The 17,448-nt window shown below is 34.8% G+C and overlaps 2 protein-coding genes across 3 annotated transcripts; one reads left to right on the top strand and one right to left on the bottom strand.

Annotated features, from left to right (window-relative positions):
* Positions 1-4,251: 4,251 nt before the first annotated feature.
* On the bottom strand, positions 4,252-8,806 carry LOC131929563 (uncharacterized; the record flags this gene model as incomplete). The annotated part of the gene is made up of 3 exons (XM_059285829.1): positions 8,711-8,806; positions 5,917-6,148; positions 4,252-4,432 (listed from the first exon to the last, which is right to left on the bottom strand). Coding segments are annotated over exons 2-3 (389 nt in total), but the record flags the coding sequence as incomplete, so codon positions are not given.
* Positions 8,807-9,039: 233 nt separating this feature from the next.
* On the top strand, positions 9,040-17,045 carry LOC131929565 (tubulin-specific chaperone E). Of its 2 annotated transcripts, none has more exons than XM_059285834.1 (13): positions 9,040-9,089; positions 9,695-9,799; positions 9,907-9,991; positions 10,307-10,507; positions 11,629-11,817; positions 12,197-12,472; positions 13,299-13,428; positions 13,585-13,734; positions 14,230-14,383; positions 14,804-14,869; positions 15,138-15,197; positions 15,424-15,512; positions 16,123-17,045. In XM_059285834.1, exons 1-13 carry the CDS (start codon positions 9,077-9,079, stop codon positions 16,216-16,218), a joined length of 1,614 nt encoding a protein of 537 aa, XP_059141817.1. In that variant the 5' UTR covers positions 9,040-9,076; the 3' UTR covers positions 16,219-17,045. The 2 variants fall into 2 exon arrangements, with proteins under 2 accessions (XP_059141817.1, XP_059141816.1); XM_059285833.1 differs by having other exon boundaries at positions 9,067-9,089; positions 9,692-9,799.
* Positions 17,046-17,448: the final 403 nt, after the last annotated feature.

The following is a 17,448-nucleotide window of genomic DNA, read 5'->3' as shown; positions in this document are numbered from 1 at the left end:
ATTTTTTTCTCTGGGTGGGGGGTGGACTTTCTTTGGGGGGGGGGGGGCATGCCTCGAAGAGATGCCTGGAAGAAACTCTGGTTTAATTAGAGGTACAATATCTGTCAGTATTATTGTGTGAGTTTAATTAGAAGTTCCTTATCTGTCAGTATTATTGTGTGGGTTTAATTAGAGGTACAATATCTGTCAGTATTATGGTTTGGGTTTAATTAGAAGTGCCTTATCTGTCAGTATTATTGTGTAGGTTTAATTAGAGTTGCCTTATCTGTCAGTATTATTGTGTGGTTTTAATTAGAAGTGCCTTATCTGTCAGTATTATTGTGTGGGTTTAATTAGAAATACAATATCTGTCAGTATTATTGTGTAGGTTTAATTAGAAGTGCCTTAGCTGTCAGTATTATTGTGTAGGTTTAATTAGAGGTGCCTTATCTGTCAGTATTATTGTGTGGGTTTCATCAGAGGTGCCTTAGCTGTCAGTATCTTCTTCTTCTTCTTCGTTCTTAATTTTTTAGTGTTGGAAGGGATCGAGCCTTATCTGCCAGACGGCTGAACTTGAGACTTTTTCGAATTTATCAACCATGAGCTTTGCCGACTCGACCATGCCTCCATCACAATTAAGGCTGCGTGTCAACTGGTTATGCACCATTGAGGCCATTGACTCCGATTTCAGCCTGCTTTTCTTTTTGGATCTGCTTCCATAGCCTTTGTTCAATCAAGAACAAACTACAAGGCAGCAGTTGTTTGATTTTGGAGTTGTCTCTCCTAGGAGAGATGCTGTCCCCAGCTAACGAGCCTCATCTGCCCGAGGGTTCAAACTCGAGACTTTTTGGTTTAGCAACCATGAGCTTTACCGACTCGACCACGCCGACCCGAGCTGTCAGTATTATTGTGTGGGTTTAATTAGAGGGGCCTTATCTGCCTGTATTATTGTGTGGGTTAATTAGAGGTGCCTTATCTGCCTGTATTATTGTGTGGGTTTAATTAGAGGTGCCTTATCTGCCTGTATTATTGTGTGGGTTTAATTAGAGGTGCCTTATCTGCCTGTATTATTGTGTGGGTTTAATTAGAGGTGCCTTATCTGCCTGTATTATTGTGTGGGTTTAATTAGAGGTGCCTTATCTGCCTGTATTATTGTGTGGGTTTAATTAGAGGTGCCTTATCTGCCTGTATTATTGTGTGGGTTTAATTAGAGGTGCCTTATCTGCCTGTATTATTGTGTGGGTTTAATTAGAGGTGCCTTATCTGCCTGTATTATTGTGTGGGTTTAATTAGAGGTGCCTTATCTGCCTGTATTATTGTGTGGGTTTAATTAGAGGTGCCTTATCTGCCTGTATTATTGTGTGGGTTTAATTAGAGGTGCCTTATCTGCCTGTATTATTGTGTGGGTTTAATTAGAGGTGCCTTATCTGCCTGTATTATTGTGTGGGTTTAATTAGAGGTGCCTTATCTGCCTGTATTATTGTGTGGGTTTAATTAGAGGTGCCTTATCTGCCTGTATTATTGTGTGGGTTTAATTAGAGGTGCCTTATCTGCCTGTATTATTGTGTGGGTTTAATTAGAGGTGCCTTATCTGCCTGTATTATTGTGTGGGTTTAATTAGAGGTGCCTTATCTGCCTGTATTATTGTGTGGGTTTAATTAGAGGTGCCTTATCTGCCTGTATTGTTGTGTGGGTTTAATTAGAGGTGCCTTATCTGCCTGTATTATTGTGTGGGTTTAATTAGAGGTGCCTTATCTGCCTGTATTATTGTGTGGGTTTAATTAGAGGTGCCTTATCTGCCTGTATTGTTGTGTGGGTTTATATAGAGGGACCTTATCTGCCTGTATTATTGTGTGGGTTTAATTAGAGGTGCCTTATCTGCCTGTATTATTGTGTGGGTTTATATAGAGGGACCTTATCTGTCAGTATTATTGTGTGGGTTTAATTAGAGGTGCCTTATCTGCCTGTATTATTGTGTGGGTTTAATTAGAGGTGCCTTATCTGCCTGTATTATTGTGTGGGTTTAATTAGAGGTGCCTTATCTGCCTGTATTATTGTGTGGGTTTAATTAGAGGTGCCTTATCTGCCTGTATTATTGTGTGGGTTTAATTAGAGGTGCCTTATCTGCCTGTATTATTGTGTGGGTTTATATAGAGGGACCTTATCTGTCAGTATTATTGTGTGGGTTTAATTAGAGGTGCCTTATCTGCCTGTATTATTGTGTGGGTTTAATTAGAGGTGCCTTATCTGCCTGTATTATTGTGTGGGTTTATATAGAGGGACCTTATCTGTCAGTATTATTGAGTGGGTTTATATAGAGGGACCTTATCTGTCAGTATTATTGAGTGGGTTTCATTAGAAATACAATATCTGTCAGTATTATTGTGTGGGTTTCATCAGAGGTGCCTTAGCTGTCAGTATCTTCTTCTTCTTCTTCGTTCTTAATTTTTAGTGTTGGAAGGGATCGAGCCTTATCTGCCAGACGGCTGAACTTGAGACTTTTTTTCGAATTTATCAACCATGAGCTTTGCCGACTCGACCACGCCTCCATCACAATTAAGGATGCGTGTCAACTGGTTATGCGCCATGAGGCCATTGACTCCAATTTCAGCCTGCTTTTCTTTTTGGATTTGCTTCCATAGCCTTTGTTCAATCAAGAACAAACTACAAGGCAGCAGTTGTTTGATTTTGGAGTTGTCTCTCCTAGAAGAGATGCTGTCCCCTGCTAACGAGCCTCATCTGCCCGAGGGTTCGAACTCGAGACTTTTTGGTTTAGCAACCATGAGCTTTACCGACTCGGGCTGTCAGTATCATTGTGTGGGTTTAATTAGAGTTGCCTTGAATGTCAGTATTGTTGTGTGGGTTTAATTAGAGGGGCCTTATCTGTCAGTATTGTTGTGTGGGTTTAATTAGAGGGGCCTTATCTGTCAGTATTGTTGTGTGGGTTTAATTAGAAGTGCCTTATCTGTCAGTATTGTTGTGTGGGTTTAATTAGAGGTGCCTTATCTGTCAGTATTATTGTGTGGGTTTAATTAGAGGTGCCTTATCTGCCTGTATTATTGTGTGGGTTTAATTAGAGGTGCCTTATCTGCCTGTATTATTGTGTGGGTTTAATTAGAGTTGCCTTGACTGTCAGTATTATTGTGTGGGTTTAATTAGAGAAGCCTTAGCTGTCAGTATTGTTGAGTGGGCTTAAACTAGCACAGCTGTCAGGATTAAAAACAAAACTAGGATTAAGGCCAGATCAAAAGCTAGACAAAAATTAGATTTGAAACTCTCTGCCTTCAGTGTCTAAGTATCAAATTGTTTGAGTTCAAATTTTAGTTGAGCATTTTGCCATTACGAACCGTAGGATACAGCTTATAGAAACCACATCTGTATAGTAAAAACACTGAGCAGAGTTGATAGGATTCTGGGTTTAAAGTGAGAGGAGTAATTTTCTATGGTTTTGCTCAGAGGCGTAGCGACCCTTCCCGGCGCCCGGGGACAAACTTTATGATTTGCACCCTACCCCCTCGAGATTTCGATTTGCACCCCCCCTCGAGATTTTCATTTGCACCCCCCCATCATACTTTCGATTTGCACCCCCTCAACCTTTCAATTTAATTTCCAAACCCATTTTGGCGCCCCCTAAGGTCGGCGCCCGGGGACATGTCCCCCCCCCCCCCAGCCCGTCCCCCCTCGATACGCTACTGGTTTTGCTTTCTGATTACAAAACAGATTACATTGAAAGAATAATACTGTAACTTTGATCAAGAATTTCATCATTACACTTGCAACATGTATGCTTCTCAATTAGTGAGTAGCCCCCCCTCCCCCCATATACATGTTCTGATAAAATTAACTTATAGCGAAGTTTTTTTTGTAGACGTGTATAGTAGTATACATGGTGCAAGTGCTAATGTGGTGTTAGTATAAGGCTAAGAGTATCTATACAACTGTAATTCGACAAGCAAGAGATAAAGAACAAACAGCCTCGTATCTGAGAATAACTTTCTGATTACAGAACTGATTATATAGAATCAAGAAAGCAGAAAACTACAACTTTTATGAAGGCTTTCAGCAATAGTCTAAAATATCAGTAAAACTAATTTACTCAGAGATAAAAACACAAGACTCACATTCCCGAATGATTTTCTACGTTGTTGTCTCTAATTACAGAAGTGATTACATCGAATCAAGAAAGTAGATAACTACATCTTTTATGAAAGCATTCAGCAAGTCTGAAAATATTAAACTAATTTGCTCAGAGATAAAAAAAACAAGACTCACATCTCTGAATAGTTCTCTATGTTGTTCCTTCTGAGCCACATTTCCATCTCCGTCTCGTCTCGCAGTCGACTGAGAGTGAGTTCCAACAGGTGGCGCTGCTCCTTGTTTAGAGAGAGATAAAACTCTGAATTCTCATCCAGGGTCTCGTCAAGCCTGTATACTTCAGCTAATGATGAGCCACCTATCAATAAATATTATAAAAATTTGAGCATCAATATAAACAATGAGCATGACACACTTTTTGGTGATAGGCATTAATATTTCTTTATATTTACTCTGTTAAAATAAATTAACTTAATCAATTTAAACAGTAAAATTGCTGATTAGGTTAGAAAGAGGGATAATAATAAACCCAACAAGAGGTAGAGCTTTGAACCTGTAGGTTTAGATCAGGTTGTTAAGTAACATAAGACAGAACAGTATAGGACTGCAAACTCAAAACTCTTTAGAATTCTGGAGTCGAATCCGTAAGACGTCCCTGAGTTCACTCAACTATGAAGGCTAGCTGACTCTAGGGAAAGTAAAAGCAGCTGGGAATGTCAAAGACCATGCTATATCATCACACACAAAAAGTTAACTCTACCTCACCTTATCCACTGACTGTCAGGTCCGAAAGGCTAACTTCACTTTTAAATGACAGGACAAAATATTTTAAGCAGAATACATCTTTCAGATGATTTTTTTCCAATAAGTTTTAAACTAAACTGTTCTAATAAAAGGGAATGTGTTGTTTGTAATAAAAATATATATCAAAGTTTTAATGTTATAGTTACAAATGTTATAGTTACAGCTAGGTTTTTTATTGAGATGAGAATGTATTGCTAATTTGTTGTTTGTTACAAATAATCAACAACATTAGACCCAATTTTTCTGAAGAGTCCATAAGTACACTTTGATGTACCCCAATTTTCATAAGATGATTTTGTGAACATCTAAATGATACTGTTGGGTAAAACTACAGGCTTGCAAAACATTAGCATGGCACAATTTTGTAATGCCAGATAAATGGGTTAGAAGGAGAAATGCGTTTATTTTCACTTTGATCATAGGTTTAGTGCTAGGGTTGAAGTACAATTTCAGACCAAATAATCCATTGAGCAGGTGAAGTATCTTAGCTCATATAAAGAGATTATGTGGCCTGCACTGCGTCCTACTAAGGGTGAAAGTAAAGCAGTATTACTAGTGATAGTAAAAGTAAAAAATAAAGTTCCCTTTTTGAACCTGGTGGTCCATTGGCAAGTGAAGTATAGTTCACCTGTTTCTGTGATATCGACATATGAACGGATAGTGTGTTCACCACTAAGACCAGTTGCCTTTACTTTCACTTTACTTTCCCTAACAAGAGCTGATTGGACAGTGAAGCTCTACTGACTTGAGCATGGATTCAAACTTGAGACATTTGGATAAGCAGTTTAGCACTCTACCGCTAAGCCATGCCGTCCCATGGTTATAGTAGTCTAAGTATTAAAGTATATTTTTTGTTGGGCTTAACCGGAAATTTCCATTAAAACGTAACTAGTTTTTACAGCGTGTTTTAGTATTCACTAATTCAGTGCTCCCCCCCTCCCCCCTCCCAAAAAAAACAACAACAAACAAACAAAAAGCAGTTTAAATCTAACCATAAACTAGCAGAGAAACAGGTCTAAAGATGCTTTGCTACCTTACCTGCTTGGGAGAGAACATCTGCTATACTGCTGAGTTGATTCCTTTCTAGCCATTCTGATACATGCGAGTTTTCAACGTGTACTTTATAGAAATGCAGAAATACGGCACTGAATACAGCACTCACTATCACCACGTTTCTACCTTCAAGGATTTTTCTTTCCCTCACAAATTGTAAAAACATCATCAAAATTTTGGCCAGCGATGGCATTTCTCATGCTACCAGATCTGTTTGCTTAAAAAACATTAAAATAGGCTCAGAAAGTTGAGAAATAAATTTAAATCTCCCATTGGAAGGTTTTGTCATGTTAGAACTATGGTAAAGATTGAAAGTAATTGGAATAGTTAGGCGATTAAATTTAATAATAATATTGTCAATGATGTTGTCCAGTGTAATCAGACCTGTCATTCAGTAGCTTTACTGAACTGAGTAAGAAGTAGGTCTATTGGGAAATTTTCCCTAATTATCATAGAATGATAAAATGGACCCAGATTAATCCTATAATATACCCCATTGATAAAAATATCAAATTTATCATTCTAGGCCTAATAGTTTTTTTTTAATGAATTTTCAAAGTTATGTGTTTAACTTGTTATGTTTCATTGTAAACTGCATTCGAGACGTGTGATTGGCTTTAAACTTGCATACCAATGTTGCTATTAAAGATATAATGATAAAACTTTGCACATTTGTACTCAATGATATAGGCAATAGAAGTCTACACATAAAATAAAAATTAGAAAAGAGGTAACTAGAAATAATGAAGTCAAATTAAGGGGTGTGGCACTGTATAGTGACTGCTATAAGAGGATTTCCAGACTGCACAGCTAGGTTGCTATTCCATATACCATCATGAAACTTTATATATTAGGACTAGAGAATGTAAAAAATACAAACATGCAAGTAAAATAAACATAGCTAGAGGAAAACTATAAATTGTGAACTTGAATATGGTACAGCGCAATTAGACTATGATGATTAACTACAGGCTAATATATTGCACTTCTTTGTTGCTACTATAAAAATAAAGATAAACTTTACATATTGATTCTGGTGTTAGTTATAAGAATGCTAGTATACATATTGTACAGGTAATGTATAGAGTTAAAACTTACAAGTCAAATACAGCACAATATGATCAAGATACTTAACGATTTGCCATAAACATTGGATTTGTGTCCGTGTATAACATGGTAAAAATGTTATTATTAATTTAGAAGACTTTGGTTCTTGTAATGTTTCTGATGAAAAGTGTTGAGATATGCTAAAACTCAAAGATTGACATTTCACAGTATTCTTATTTATAAAATGTTTAGTAAAGCTGACGTATCCTTTGATAAATTCTTAAATGACATTAATTAAAGTGTTCATGTTTTCTTTCTATTATAGTTGCCTATTACTAAAACTGTAATGCAGTGCAGCTTATAAAATTGGGCTTTATTATTTTTAATTTAGGCCCTTTATAGATCTAGATAGGCCTGTCAGTATTTACATTAAGGCCTAATAGTTTATATATATATATATATATATATATATATATATATATATATATATATATATATATATATATATATATATATATATATATATATTACACATCTCTAGACCCAATATTATTTTAGTGTTTTCATTTCCATTTAGATCTGGATCCTATTTTTTTAAAACTGTTTACAATAAATTTAGATTTATTTCTACTTGAAAATGCCTTTATAATCTATTTATCTGCAATTCGTTAATGCTAGTTTGCTAGATCTAGTTAACCTGGTATATCGTATTAAGAAGGTTAATAAAAATCTGGCTAATTTAAAATTTTATAATTTATTTAGGCAGCAATTAGGCCTAATTACATTCTTTCCATTTTTAATTTAAAAATTTAGATCTACAGTATATTTATTTTAAAGCCCATTGTATTGTAACTGTCCATTTAAAAACAAACAGCTATTAAAAACATCGTATGCGCTTATCTATTAATATCTCGTAACCCGGCCGCCATTATGAAATTACGCACGCTTTCTCGTTCCTACCCCTACGAGTTTTATCGCGCTACTCCTTATTGGCCCATGCTTAATAACCCTTCATATCGACATTTCTATTTATCCAAATGGTTGGCATGCTATTTAAGCCTATTTTCATACAATTTAGAGGATTATTTATATCTGAAATTTAGTTGTCAATGCGCCAGTTCGGTAGCGTCGGCATTTCGACAAATATTTGCTATTATCGGTGATTGCTTTCGGTATCGGACAATGTAAAACGGGAGCTAATTCATTTATTAGTATGTATAAAAGATTAAATTCAACTCAAATATTCATATCGAATACATTTTATTCTTCGATTCCGATGGCGAGAATTAACATGTTAAAAAATGGCGAATTTCAACAAGTACGATGAAAAAGTCAGGATGTGGTCGTACCGAATCGAAACAGCGGAAGTCGAACTTACTAGTAAGAAGTAAGATAATTTAATTTTAGATCTAGATTCTAGAGTCTTTTAGGCAATTTAGGCTAAATCAACTCACTAACTAAAATCATGAAACTGAAAACTGAGTAGTAGAAGTAGCCAAGTGAAGTAGGCCTACTGACTACTTCTACTTGAAACTAGAAGATCTACTGCTCACAGCTTACTTCACAAGTAAGAATCTAGGCCTAGTCTACAAGCTTTTTAAAAACTTCTGAGTTCTATATTCTATAAAATTAAAATATGATCTCAGATTTAAGTTGAAAGATTTTAAATAGATCTAGATGTCTAGAGAACATTTGAAGAGGAAATTATAATTAGTTTTCTTTTCACAATCACTTTGAATAAAAATGTCGATGTAGAGCAGATATTAAATCATTGTTCAATGTTTGGTGTGATATTGAGCTAGGCTACTCTACATTAGTCTTCTTTGATGTTTTTGTTTACCTTTGTGGTGTTTTTAAAAAAGATGAACTCTTTCGTGTTGGCTAATGTAATTATTATAATTAATTATGTTTATTACAATGAATTAATTTATTAAATACATTTGCTATAAGCATTAGAAAACGGTTAAGTTTAGACATTTTCTGATATTAAAATTTTAAAAATAGATCTAGATCTAGATCGAATAATACAAAATAAATATGCAGTTTATAATTGTTCTCTTTCAAGACTCGATATAAATTTTTACTGTGTTGTTTGAAAATGGAGGATGCTGGTGAGTCATCTCATTCATTCTACATAATACTACATATTTACATATTACTACTTCAATGTTTTAATAATGTCTTCGTTATTAGGCAATTGTCCAACTACTAAATCTATAATTTATTGACGACAATGTTATCTTTGGTAGAAATTAGATTCTCTCTATCTTTAAATATTTTATTTATGGCGACTAGCTCCTCGGCTGGTCGTCAAGTCAAGCTGGCTGCCGCTAGATCTAGAATTCTAGAACTCTAGCTAGATTCACATCAGTACATATACTGTATACTACATAGTACACTAGACTGCCACTAGTACTAGACTCTAGATCTAGACTTAAGATTAAATCTAGATACAATTTTAGATTATAAGCTATTCTCAAGATGAAAAAAGGACATACACCGACAGGGTAACAAGAAATGTACATTTAAAAAAGTCATTTACCCTGCCTAACAGTAACAACATCCAAACATATTAACATAAGCTGTAAGAGTTAGCTTTTAGGGATGGCCTATATCATATGTATCAATACCCTAGCCTTAATCCTGTTGTTTACTCTGACAGCATTCTGATTGTATAATATATCACTGACATAATCTCTGAATAATTTTTTAGCAGGTCTTCTTCGTGCTGATGGCACAATCATCCAGGTAGGGGACAGGATTGTATGTGACAATCATCGTGCATTTGTTCGCTATATTGGCACAGTCCCACCAACTACAGGTAACTACTATCTGATTTGTTTTTTTTTTAATTTTATTTAACAAATTTCTCAAAGTTGCACACATTAATCAAAGTGTAGAATGTTTATCATATCCTTGTTTTTGTAGGTATTTGGCTAGGAGTGGAATGGGATGACCCAAGTCGAGGCAAACATGATGGATCTCATGAAGGAAAAACATATTTTCATACTAGGTGAGTTCAAGCATTGGTTTCTTAATGTAACTGTAACATTTATTATAATTATAAAATTGTTTTGCCTGTGAATTATGCATTTGCATTAAACTAAAGTAATTAAAAGAAAACAAACAAGCTTTATAGTTTGCAGAGTGGGAAGCCTGTTGTAGCCAATGTATAGAGTAGTCTTTTTCCCTGTGTCCCACACAACCCCCTGATCCACCTACGAAAATGATGAAAAGTGAAAAGGTTCTGTGTGTGCTTCCCCCTGGTACCCCACAAGATCGGCCTAAGGAAAATTAAAACATAAACCATTTTTTTCTTTCTGCCCAGCCACCCCAAGTCAGGTTCTTTTGTACGTCCATCCAAAGTGAATGGGGGCATAAGTGCGGTGCAAGCAGTGCACGAGAGGTACGGCCTGAAGAAGGATGATGAAGCTGGCATCAAGAAGGAAGAGCTGTTTGTGCTGGACCAGTTTCTCAACCAGACGAAGGTGGAAATGGTCGGAGCCAAGAAGATCAACCAGCAGCAGAGGTCAGTGTAAACATTTGGAAGGTTTACTAAAGCATTTTGTGTGTAGTTGGTGTGTTATAAGCCACAATAATGGCGTTACTGTTACAATACTTTACTGGTTACAGGTTAATTAAAGCAGTTTGTGTGTAGTTGGTTTCTTATAGCCACAATAATGGCGTTACAGTTACAATACTTTACTGGTTACAGGTTTATTAAAGCAGTTTGTGTGTAGTTGGTGTGTTATAAGCCACAATAATAGCGTTACTGTTACAATACTTTACTGGTTACAGAGTAATTAAAGCAGTTTGTGTGTACTTGATTTTTTGCATTTTTTTCATATACTATGTTAGTTACAACTTCCTTATCACTCAAAAAAGTCCTAACACCTAAATTTCAGTTTGGGGGTTTAACCTGCCCTTAAAGCAGTTTGTGTGTAGTTGGTTTGTTATAGCCACAATAATGGCGTTACTGTTACAATACTTTACTGGTTACAGGTTAATTAAAGCAGTTTGTGTGTAGTTGGTTTCTTATAGCCACAATAATGGCGTTACAGTTACAATACTTTACTGGTTACAGGTTTATTAAAGCAGTTTGTGTGTAGTTGGTGTGTTATAAGCCACAATAATAGCGTTACTGTTACAATACTTTACTGGTTACAGAGTAATTAAAGCAGTTTGTGTGTACTTGATTTTTTGCATTTTTTTCATATACTATGTTAGTTACAACTTCCTTATCACTCAAAAAAGTCCTAACACCTAAATTTCAATTTGGGGGTTTAACCTGCCCTTACAGCAGTTTGTGTGTACTTGATTTGTTGTAAGCCACAATAATGGCGTTACTGTTACAATACTTTACTGGTTACAGGTTAATTAAAGCAGTTTGTGTGTTTTAGTGCTTGATATGTTATAGCTACAGTAATAGTGTTATAGTTACAATACTGGTTATAGAGTAATTAAAGCAGTTTTTATGTTGTGTTATAGTACTTAGTTTTGTTATGGCCAAAGTAATGGTGTTATAGTTACGAAACTTTGCTGTTTCTTTTTTTTTTTTTTAAGATTTCTACATAGTTTGGAACACAGAGAAAACTGTTGTCAATTAAACATTTTTGTATGTGTAATGTTATTTGTTCAATGTTTTCCCAGCCAGTTCAACAGACTGAAGAAGATCTCCATGTTTGATATGAAAGTTTACTCTGGAGGCCCACCAGGTGAACTCGGGAAAACATGTCCAAATATAACTGACCTAGATATATCAACCAACTTAATTTCATCGTGGGAAAATGTGGCTGAAATAGCAGGGCATCTGCCTTTTCTTAAGGAATTGAATGTTAGGTAGGTAATGGAGCTCTTTTTAAAAACTTGCACAGCTCAAGACTATTTTGCTTGTTATGATAAAAAATTTATTTAATTCGTACTTGTTAAGAGCAACAATATTGTTTTATTAATTCTTTTTTTAACAACTTTTGCGCTGACTAAAGATTTTTTTGCGTATGATGTCAACAAAATAATTCAATTAGTATTTTTTTACAGTGCTCATTTTAAATACTTTTAAAGATTTAAAAGAGCAGCTATATTTTGAGATTAATTATTACATTCTCATTAATGTATAATGTGGGAAGGATGGTATTTGTGTTGTCTTTTGTGAAACAAATGCACCTTCAGTGCTAGTAATTTCCTATAACAGAATACTTTACTTTTTTAAAAATTTCAGTGATAACAGACTGATTATTCCTAAAGACCCGAGCTCTTTAGCGTGTAATTTTTCAAAGTTAAGAAATGCAACAATGAACCAGATGAATCTCTCGTGGAAGGAGGTTTTGACCTGCTGCTCCATGTTTCCTTGTCTAGAAGAGCTCCACGTTTCTTTCAACCAGATAGCCAGCCTGTCCGATGCCACACATGTACTCAAGGGTCTGAGGATACTGGACCTGATGACCAATCAGATCTCCGACTGGGGAGAGGTGTTGAAGCTGGGAAACTTGCCCATGTAGGTAGTGGATTGACTGTGATAGCTGTTGTAAAGTGAGTTTGTGTACAGGGTCGATGCTGAACGTGACGAACAATAGAGGACGACGATCCAATAGAAAACACATAACGACGATACGATATTTCCATACTTTATTACATCAATACACACAGCTACATTGACGACAGACGGAACGACGACTTCTAGACATCCTTACATGACGACGACAAGACGCAGACTGACTTCAACTATCTTCCTAACAACCAAAACATTCTCTCTTACGTCACATCCTTATTTATTCACGCATTCATAATCTTTTATTAATACCACCACACACATACTCTCAAACCATCCACTACTTTATTAACCCCATTCAACTACACACCTACTCTCAAACCATCGACAACTTTATTAACCCCGTTCAACCACACTCACACACATCCTCTCAAACTCTTTCCATACACTTAAGTCCATTCACAACAATAGCCACAGTACTTTGCTAGTCTGTGGTAGCCCCTGTTCTATGGTAGGTACTCATTGTGTTAGCCAGTTTATTTTGCTAGTATCTGGTAGCTACTGTTAGTTTGTGGTAGCTTCTGTTCTATGTTTGCTTTTAATAGCATCAAATCAGTCTGAAAATTTTTCTTATTTAATGCATAGCATAAAAAAGTTTTATACTTATGTGTAATGGCTCTTAAAATGTACCTTATAATGCATAATGATAATACTACAAATCAGAAAAGTGATCTACATAAATACCCACACTTAGTGCAAACATTGTTTGTGTGTTAGTCAAGATTTAAGTCTGAGGATTATTTTGTTCACATTCATTGTTTTGTATTGCCAGGTTGGATACACTCATTATTAGTGAGAACCAGATCAAGTCTATTTATTTTCCAAGTTGTTTACCAACAGACAAAACCAGCCACTTCAAACAACTCAAAGCTTTAATTATAAAAAGGAATGAAATACTTGAGGTTAGCAGGCTTAAAAAATATTTTACTCTTTTCAAAAATGTATGAAATTGTTTTCGCTTTTCCATTGCAGAAATTTTATAATCTTTTAAGCAACATATTAAAATAATGAAAAAAAAATATTAATAAATAAAATGGTTACTAAAATTTTGATTGCAGTGGTCTTCCATAGATGAGCTTAACAAACTTCAACACCTTGAAGATATCCAGATTGCCGAGAATCCTATCTTAAAAACTTTCACCTATGAGACTGTTCGACAGCTGCTCATTGCCAAAATTAGTGGGCTGAAGTTGATTAGTCGAACTCCTGTAAGTTTTAGCTTGAAGTTGTATTTCAATGTTAGCTCTTTTGCTTTAATTATAATCTACTGTAGTAGTCATATTTTGCATCGGAAGAAATAAGCTTACTTAAATAATAAAGATACATGGTGTTTGGATACCTTCTCATAGGATATGAAGTTGTATTTCAATGTTAGTTCTTTTGCTTTAATTATAACTACTGTAGTAGTCATATTGCATTGGAAGAGATAAGCTTACTTAAATAATAAAGATACATGGTGTTTGGATACCTTCTCATAGGAAACAATGTAAATTAGTTATTTGTTGAGGTTGTCTTAAATCTGTAGTTTTTATTTTTACCAACTAATTATAAAGCTAAAATAATAACTTTGATTTATATTTAAATGAAAATCTTTTAGGTAAAGTTACTTTTAAAATGGTTGCTATTATGAAAGAAATATTTTTTTAGAACAAAGTTTGCTACCCGAACCAAATGACCTGTAGAGTTGTGTTAACTCTTTGCAGATTAGCTTTGAAGAAAGAAAGGGTGCGGAAATCGACTACCTCAAGCGTTTTGGTACAGAGTGGAAGGCTGAGGGAGGCAGTGTTGACAAGTCTAAAAATAACCCCAGCAATCAGTTCATTGCTAATCATCCGAGGTATCAAGCAATAGCAGACAGTAAGTAACCCTATGGAGTGGTCTAGCGGTAGAGAGCTGGACTGCTAATCTGTTAGTCTCTAGTTCGAATCGGGGTTCAAGTCAGTAGACCGTCCCTGAGTCCACCCAACTCTGATGGGTACCTAACTCAAGTTAGGGAAAGTAAAGTGCTGACCACACTATCTCTTCATATGCCGAGGTCACAGAAACAAGTGAACTCTACTTCACTTGCCCCATAGACCGTCAGGTTTGAAAGGGAAACTTTACTTTACTAAGCAACCCTATGAACATACTTTTCTTTAATATATTCATTTATAGTCAAATTTCAAAAGTCTAATTTTAGTTTATTAATAACTAATCTGAATAATTCAGTGTTTGTTTTCACAAACTTGGGTTGTCGCACCAACCTATGAAGTAAGGAATATTGGCTTTTATTTTCAGAATGGGGAGCTCCTGAAGATTCTGAGCTATGTGAAAAATCTTCTGCCCTCAAAGATAATTTATTAGGTAGGAATGATGACATTAGCCCTACTGAAAGAACTGTGGTAGCAATCGTGTGCATACATTTTCGTCAAAATTAATTTTGTATTAGTGTTGTTACCACTAGCCTTAATAAATTGACTGGTTTTTTTTCTTTGAGAAATTGACATATTTAGCTAATAATTCTTTCTCTGTATAATTCTTTCTGTTGTTTTAATTTATATTCTGCTAATAATTATTGTTCAGTAGAATTTCCAGCAGTGTCTCAAAGCTGAATTATTTTTTTTATTCACAGCAATCAAGATATTTAGTCCACAACATCCAGAGAAAGGCACATTAGACAAGAAGCTTCCAGGTTGGAGATAGTTCACTAACTTTTAAAACCACAAATAATTATGTACCCAACTGTAGTTTAATCCCACTGTTAGATATATTTATTTACTTTTAAAATGCTATGATAGATGTTTCCATTTTACCATATGTAACTCAAATGGTTTGGTTGTTTGAAATAAATTTACTTTAAACTGTGTAGACTGTGTAGACAGCAAATCAAACTAAATATAAAAAATTGTTTGAAACAGGAACAATGTCTATTGAGAAGTTAAAGACATTGATACAGCGTCTGTACAGAATGAACACCGAACCCAAGTTAACTTACTCCAGTCACAAGGTTGGCAGACTATCTTTCTATAGCCTTTTTGTCTATTACTACTTTTTAACTCACATAAAGAATTAAATACTAAATAAAGATTTTATTTAGATAAAAAATTAGTTTTATATTTATATCAGATGAAACAAGGGGTCGGCGTGGTCGAGTCGGTAAAGCTCATGGTTGCTAAACCAAAAAGTCTCGAGTTCGAACCCTCAGGCAGATGAGGCTTGTTAGCTGGGGACAGCCACTCTTCTAGGAGAGACAACTCCAAAATCAAACAACTGCTGCCTTGTTGTTTGTTCTTGGTTGGACAAAGGCTATGGAAGCAAATCCAAAAAGAAAAGCAGGCTGAAATCGGAGTCAATGGCCTCAATGGCGCATAACCAGTTGACACGTGATCCTTAATTGTGATGGAAGCATGGTCGAGTCGGCAAAGCTCATGGTTGATAAATTCGAAAAAAAGTCTTGAGTTCAAACCCTCTGGCAGATAAGGCTCGATCCCTCCCAACACTAAAAATTAAGGACGAAGAAGAAGAAGATGAAACAAAATATTTTAATTGTGTTGCAAATTTTTTTTTATATGAGCTAACATTTTTTGTATCAATAGTGTATTGTAAATCTGTTTCAGAAGAGCAATGGACCACAGATTGATTTGGACAATGATATGAGACAGTTGGGGTTCTTTTCTATTGAAGCCGGGGACACAATTCTTGTTTCCTGGTAAACCTGCTGTTGTAAAGCTGCTTCCATACGAACTGTGATATAATTTTATGTGACAGTATACATGTATGACATTTAAAAAGCCTACGCAAAGAAGAATGTCAATTGGGTATATTTATGAAATCTGTACAGAGACTAAATTTCAGCTTTCAAAAAAACATGGACAAAAATAGATTGCTTGTCAATTTTCTTTGTCATTCATCTGTCATTGAATAAAACCTGTGTAATATAAAAAATTTCACGTAAAATGTTATGTTTCCATCATTGTAGAAGTCGCAGAACATAGCTGCATATACCATTTCTTTTATGTTGAGAAAATCATTGTGCCATTGAAAAATATGTGTTGTTTAATAGTGTGGCTGTCATAAATAAAAACAAAATAAAAAATCCATCGAATGAGTTTTTACTTTGTTAAATTTTGATAAAAAATACAATTTACTTTTTAGTGTAGGCAAGTTAAACAGAAAAGAAATATTGACTATAACATGTTAGTTTATCAATAGAATGGTAATGAACATCATAGTTGCCCTAAAAATAACCAGCATTGAATACACTTCTACAACAGTTATTCCATGTTTGTAAAATAGTAATTGGAATATAACCTGATAATATTCCATTTTAATTTCAAAAGTGCACTAGTGCATCTGTTTTGCTGCACACTGTTGAACAATAGATGCTTTGTTTTATTTGTGGGTATTTTAAAAACTATCATTTTATTCATAGATTATAAACAAGTGACTGGTATTTTCAAACACATATTGTGTTCATACAAAAACTGCCATTGTATTTTTTAATATATGTAATGATGAAGTATAGAATAAAACATTGCTAAAAGAAGGAGCTTGTGTTTTGAAATCATTTTTATCTTGTTCATGTTTAACTGTTTACTATATTTATGTAACTCAACATATAGATCTACTAGGCTTAAGTACATTTAAAAACAAAACTTTCTCTAGTGTTGGAGGGGGGGGGGGGCGGGGTCAGGTTCATATGGACATCCACTATTAAATTTATAATCACTATCCTACATACATTTGAACAACTGCCTATGTTTAGATCTCATCAAGTAATGAGATTTATTTTTAAAAATTTGGACCTCTGCAGTGAAAAAAAAGGTATGAACCCGATGTAGACTAATGACTTATTTTGATTCTGCAGTAGGCCTACACTACAAGTACAAACAATTTTCTTCTTTTCTTTTTATACAAAAGAATCTTTAAAATATAAATTATTA

This window comes from Physella acuta, unplaced genomic scaffold (genome assembly GCF_028476545.2).
Source record: "Physella acuta isolate Inbredline_101_S28 unplaced genomic scaffold, ASM2847654v3 ptg001650l, whole genome shotgun sequence".
Classification (NCBI taxonomy): domain Eukaryota; kingdom Metazoa; phylum Mollusca; class Gastropoda; family Physidae; genus Physella; species Physella acuta.
The sequence above is the reverse complement of the archived record's forward strand: the minus strand, read 5'-3'. Positions and strand labels throughout refer to the sequence as shown.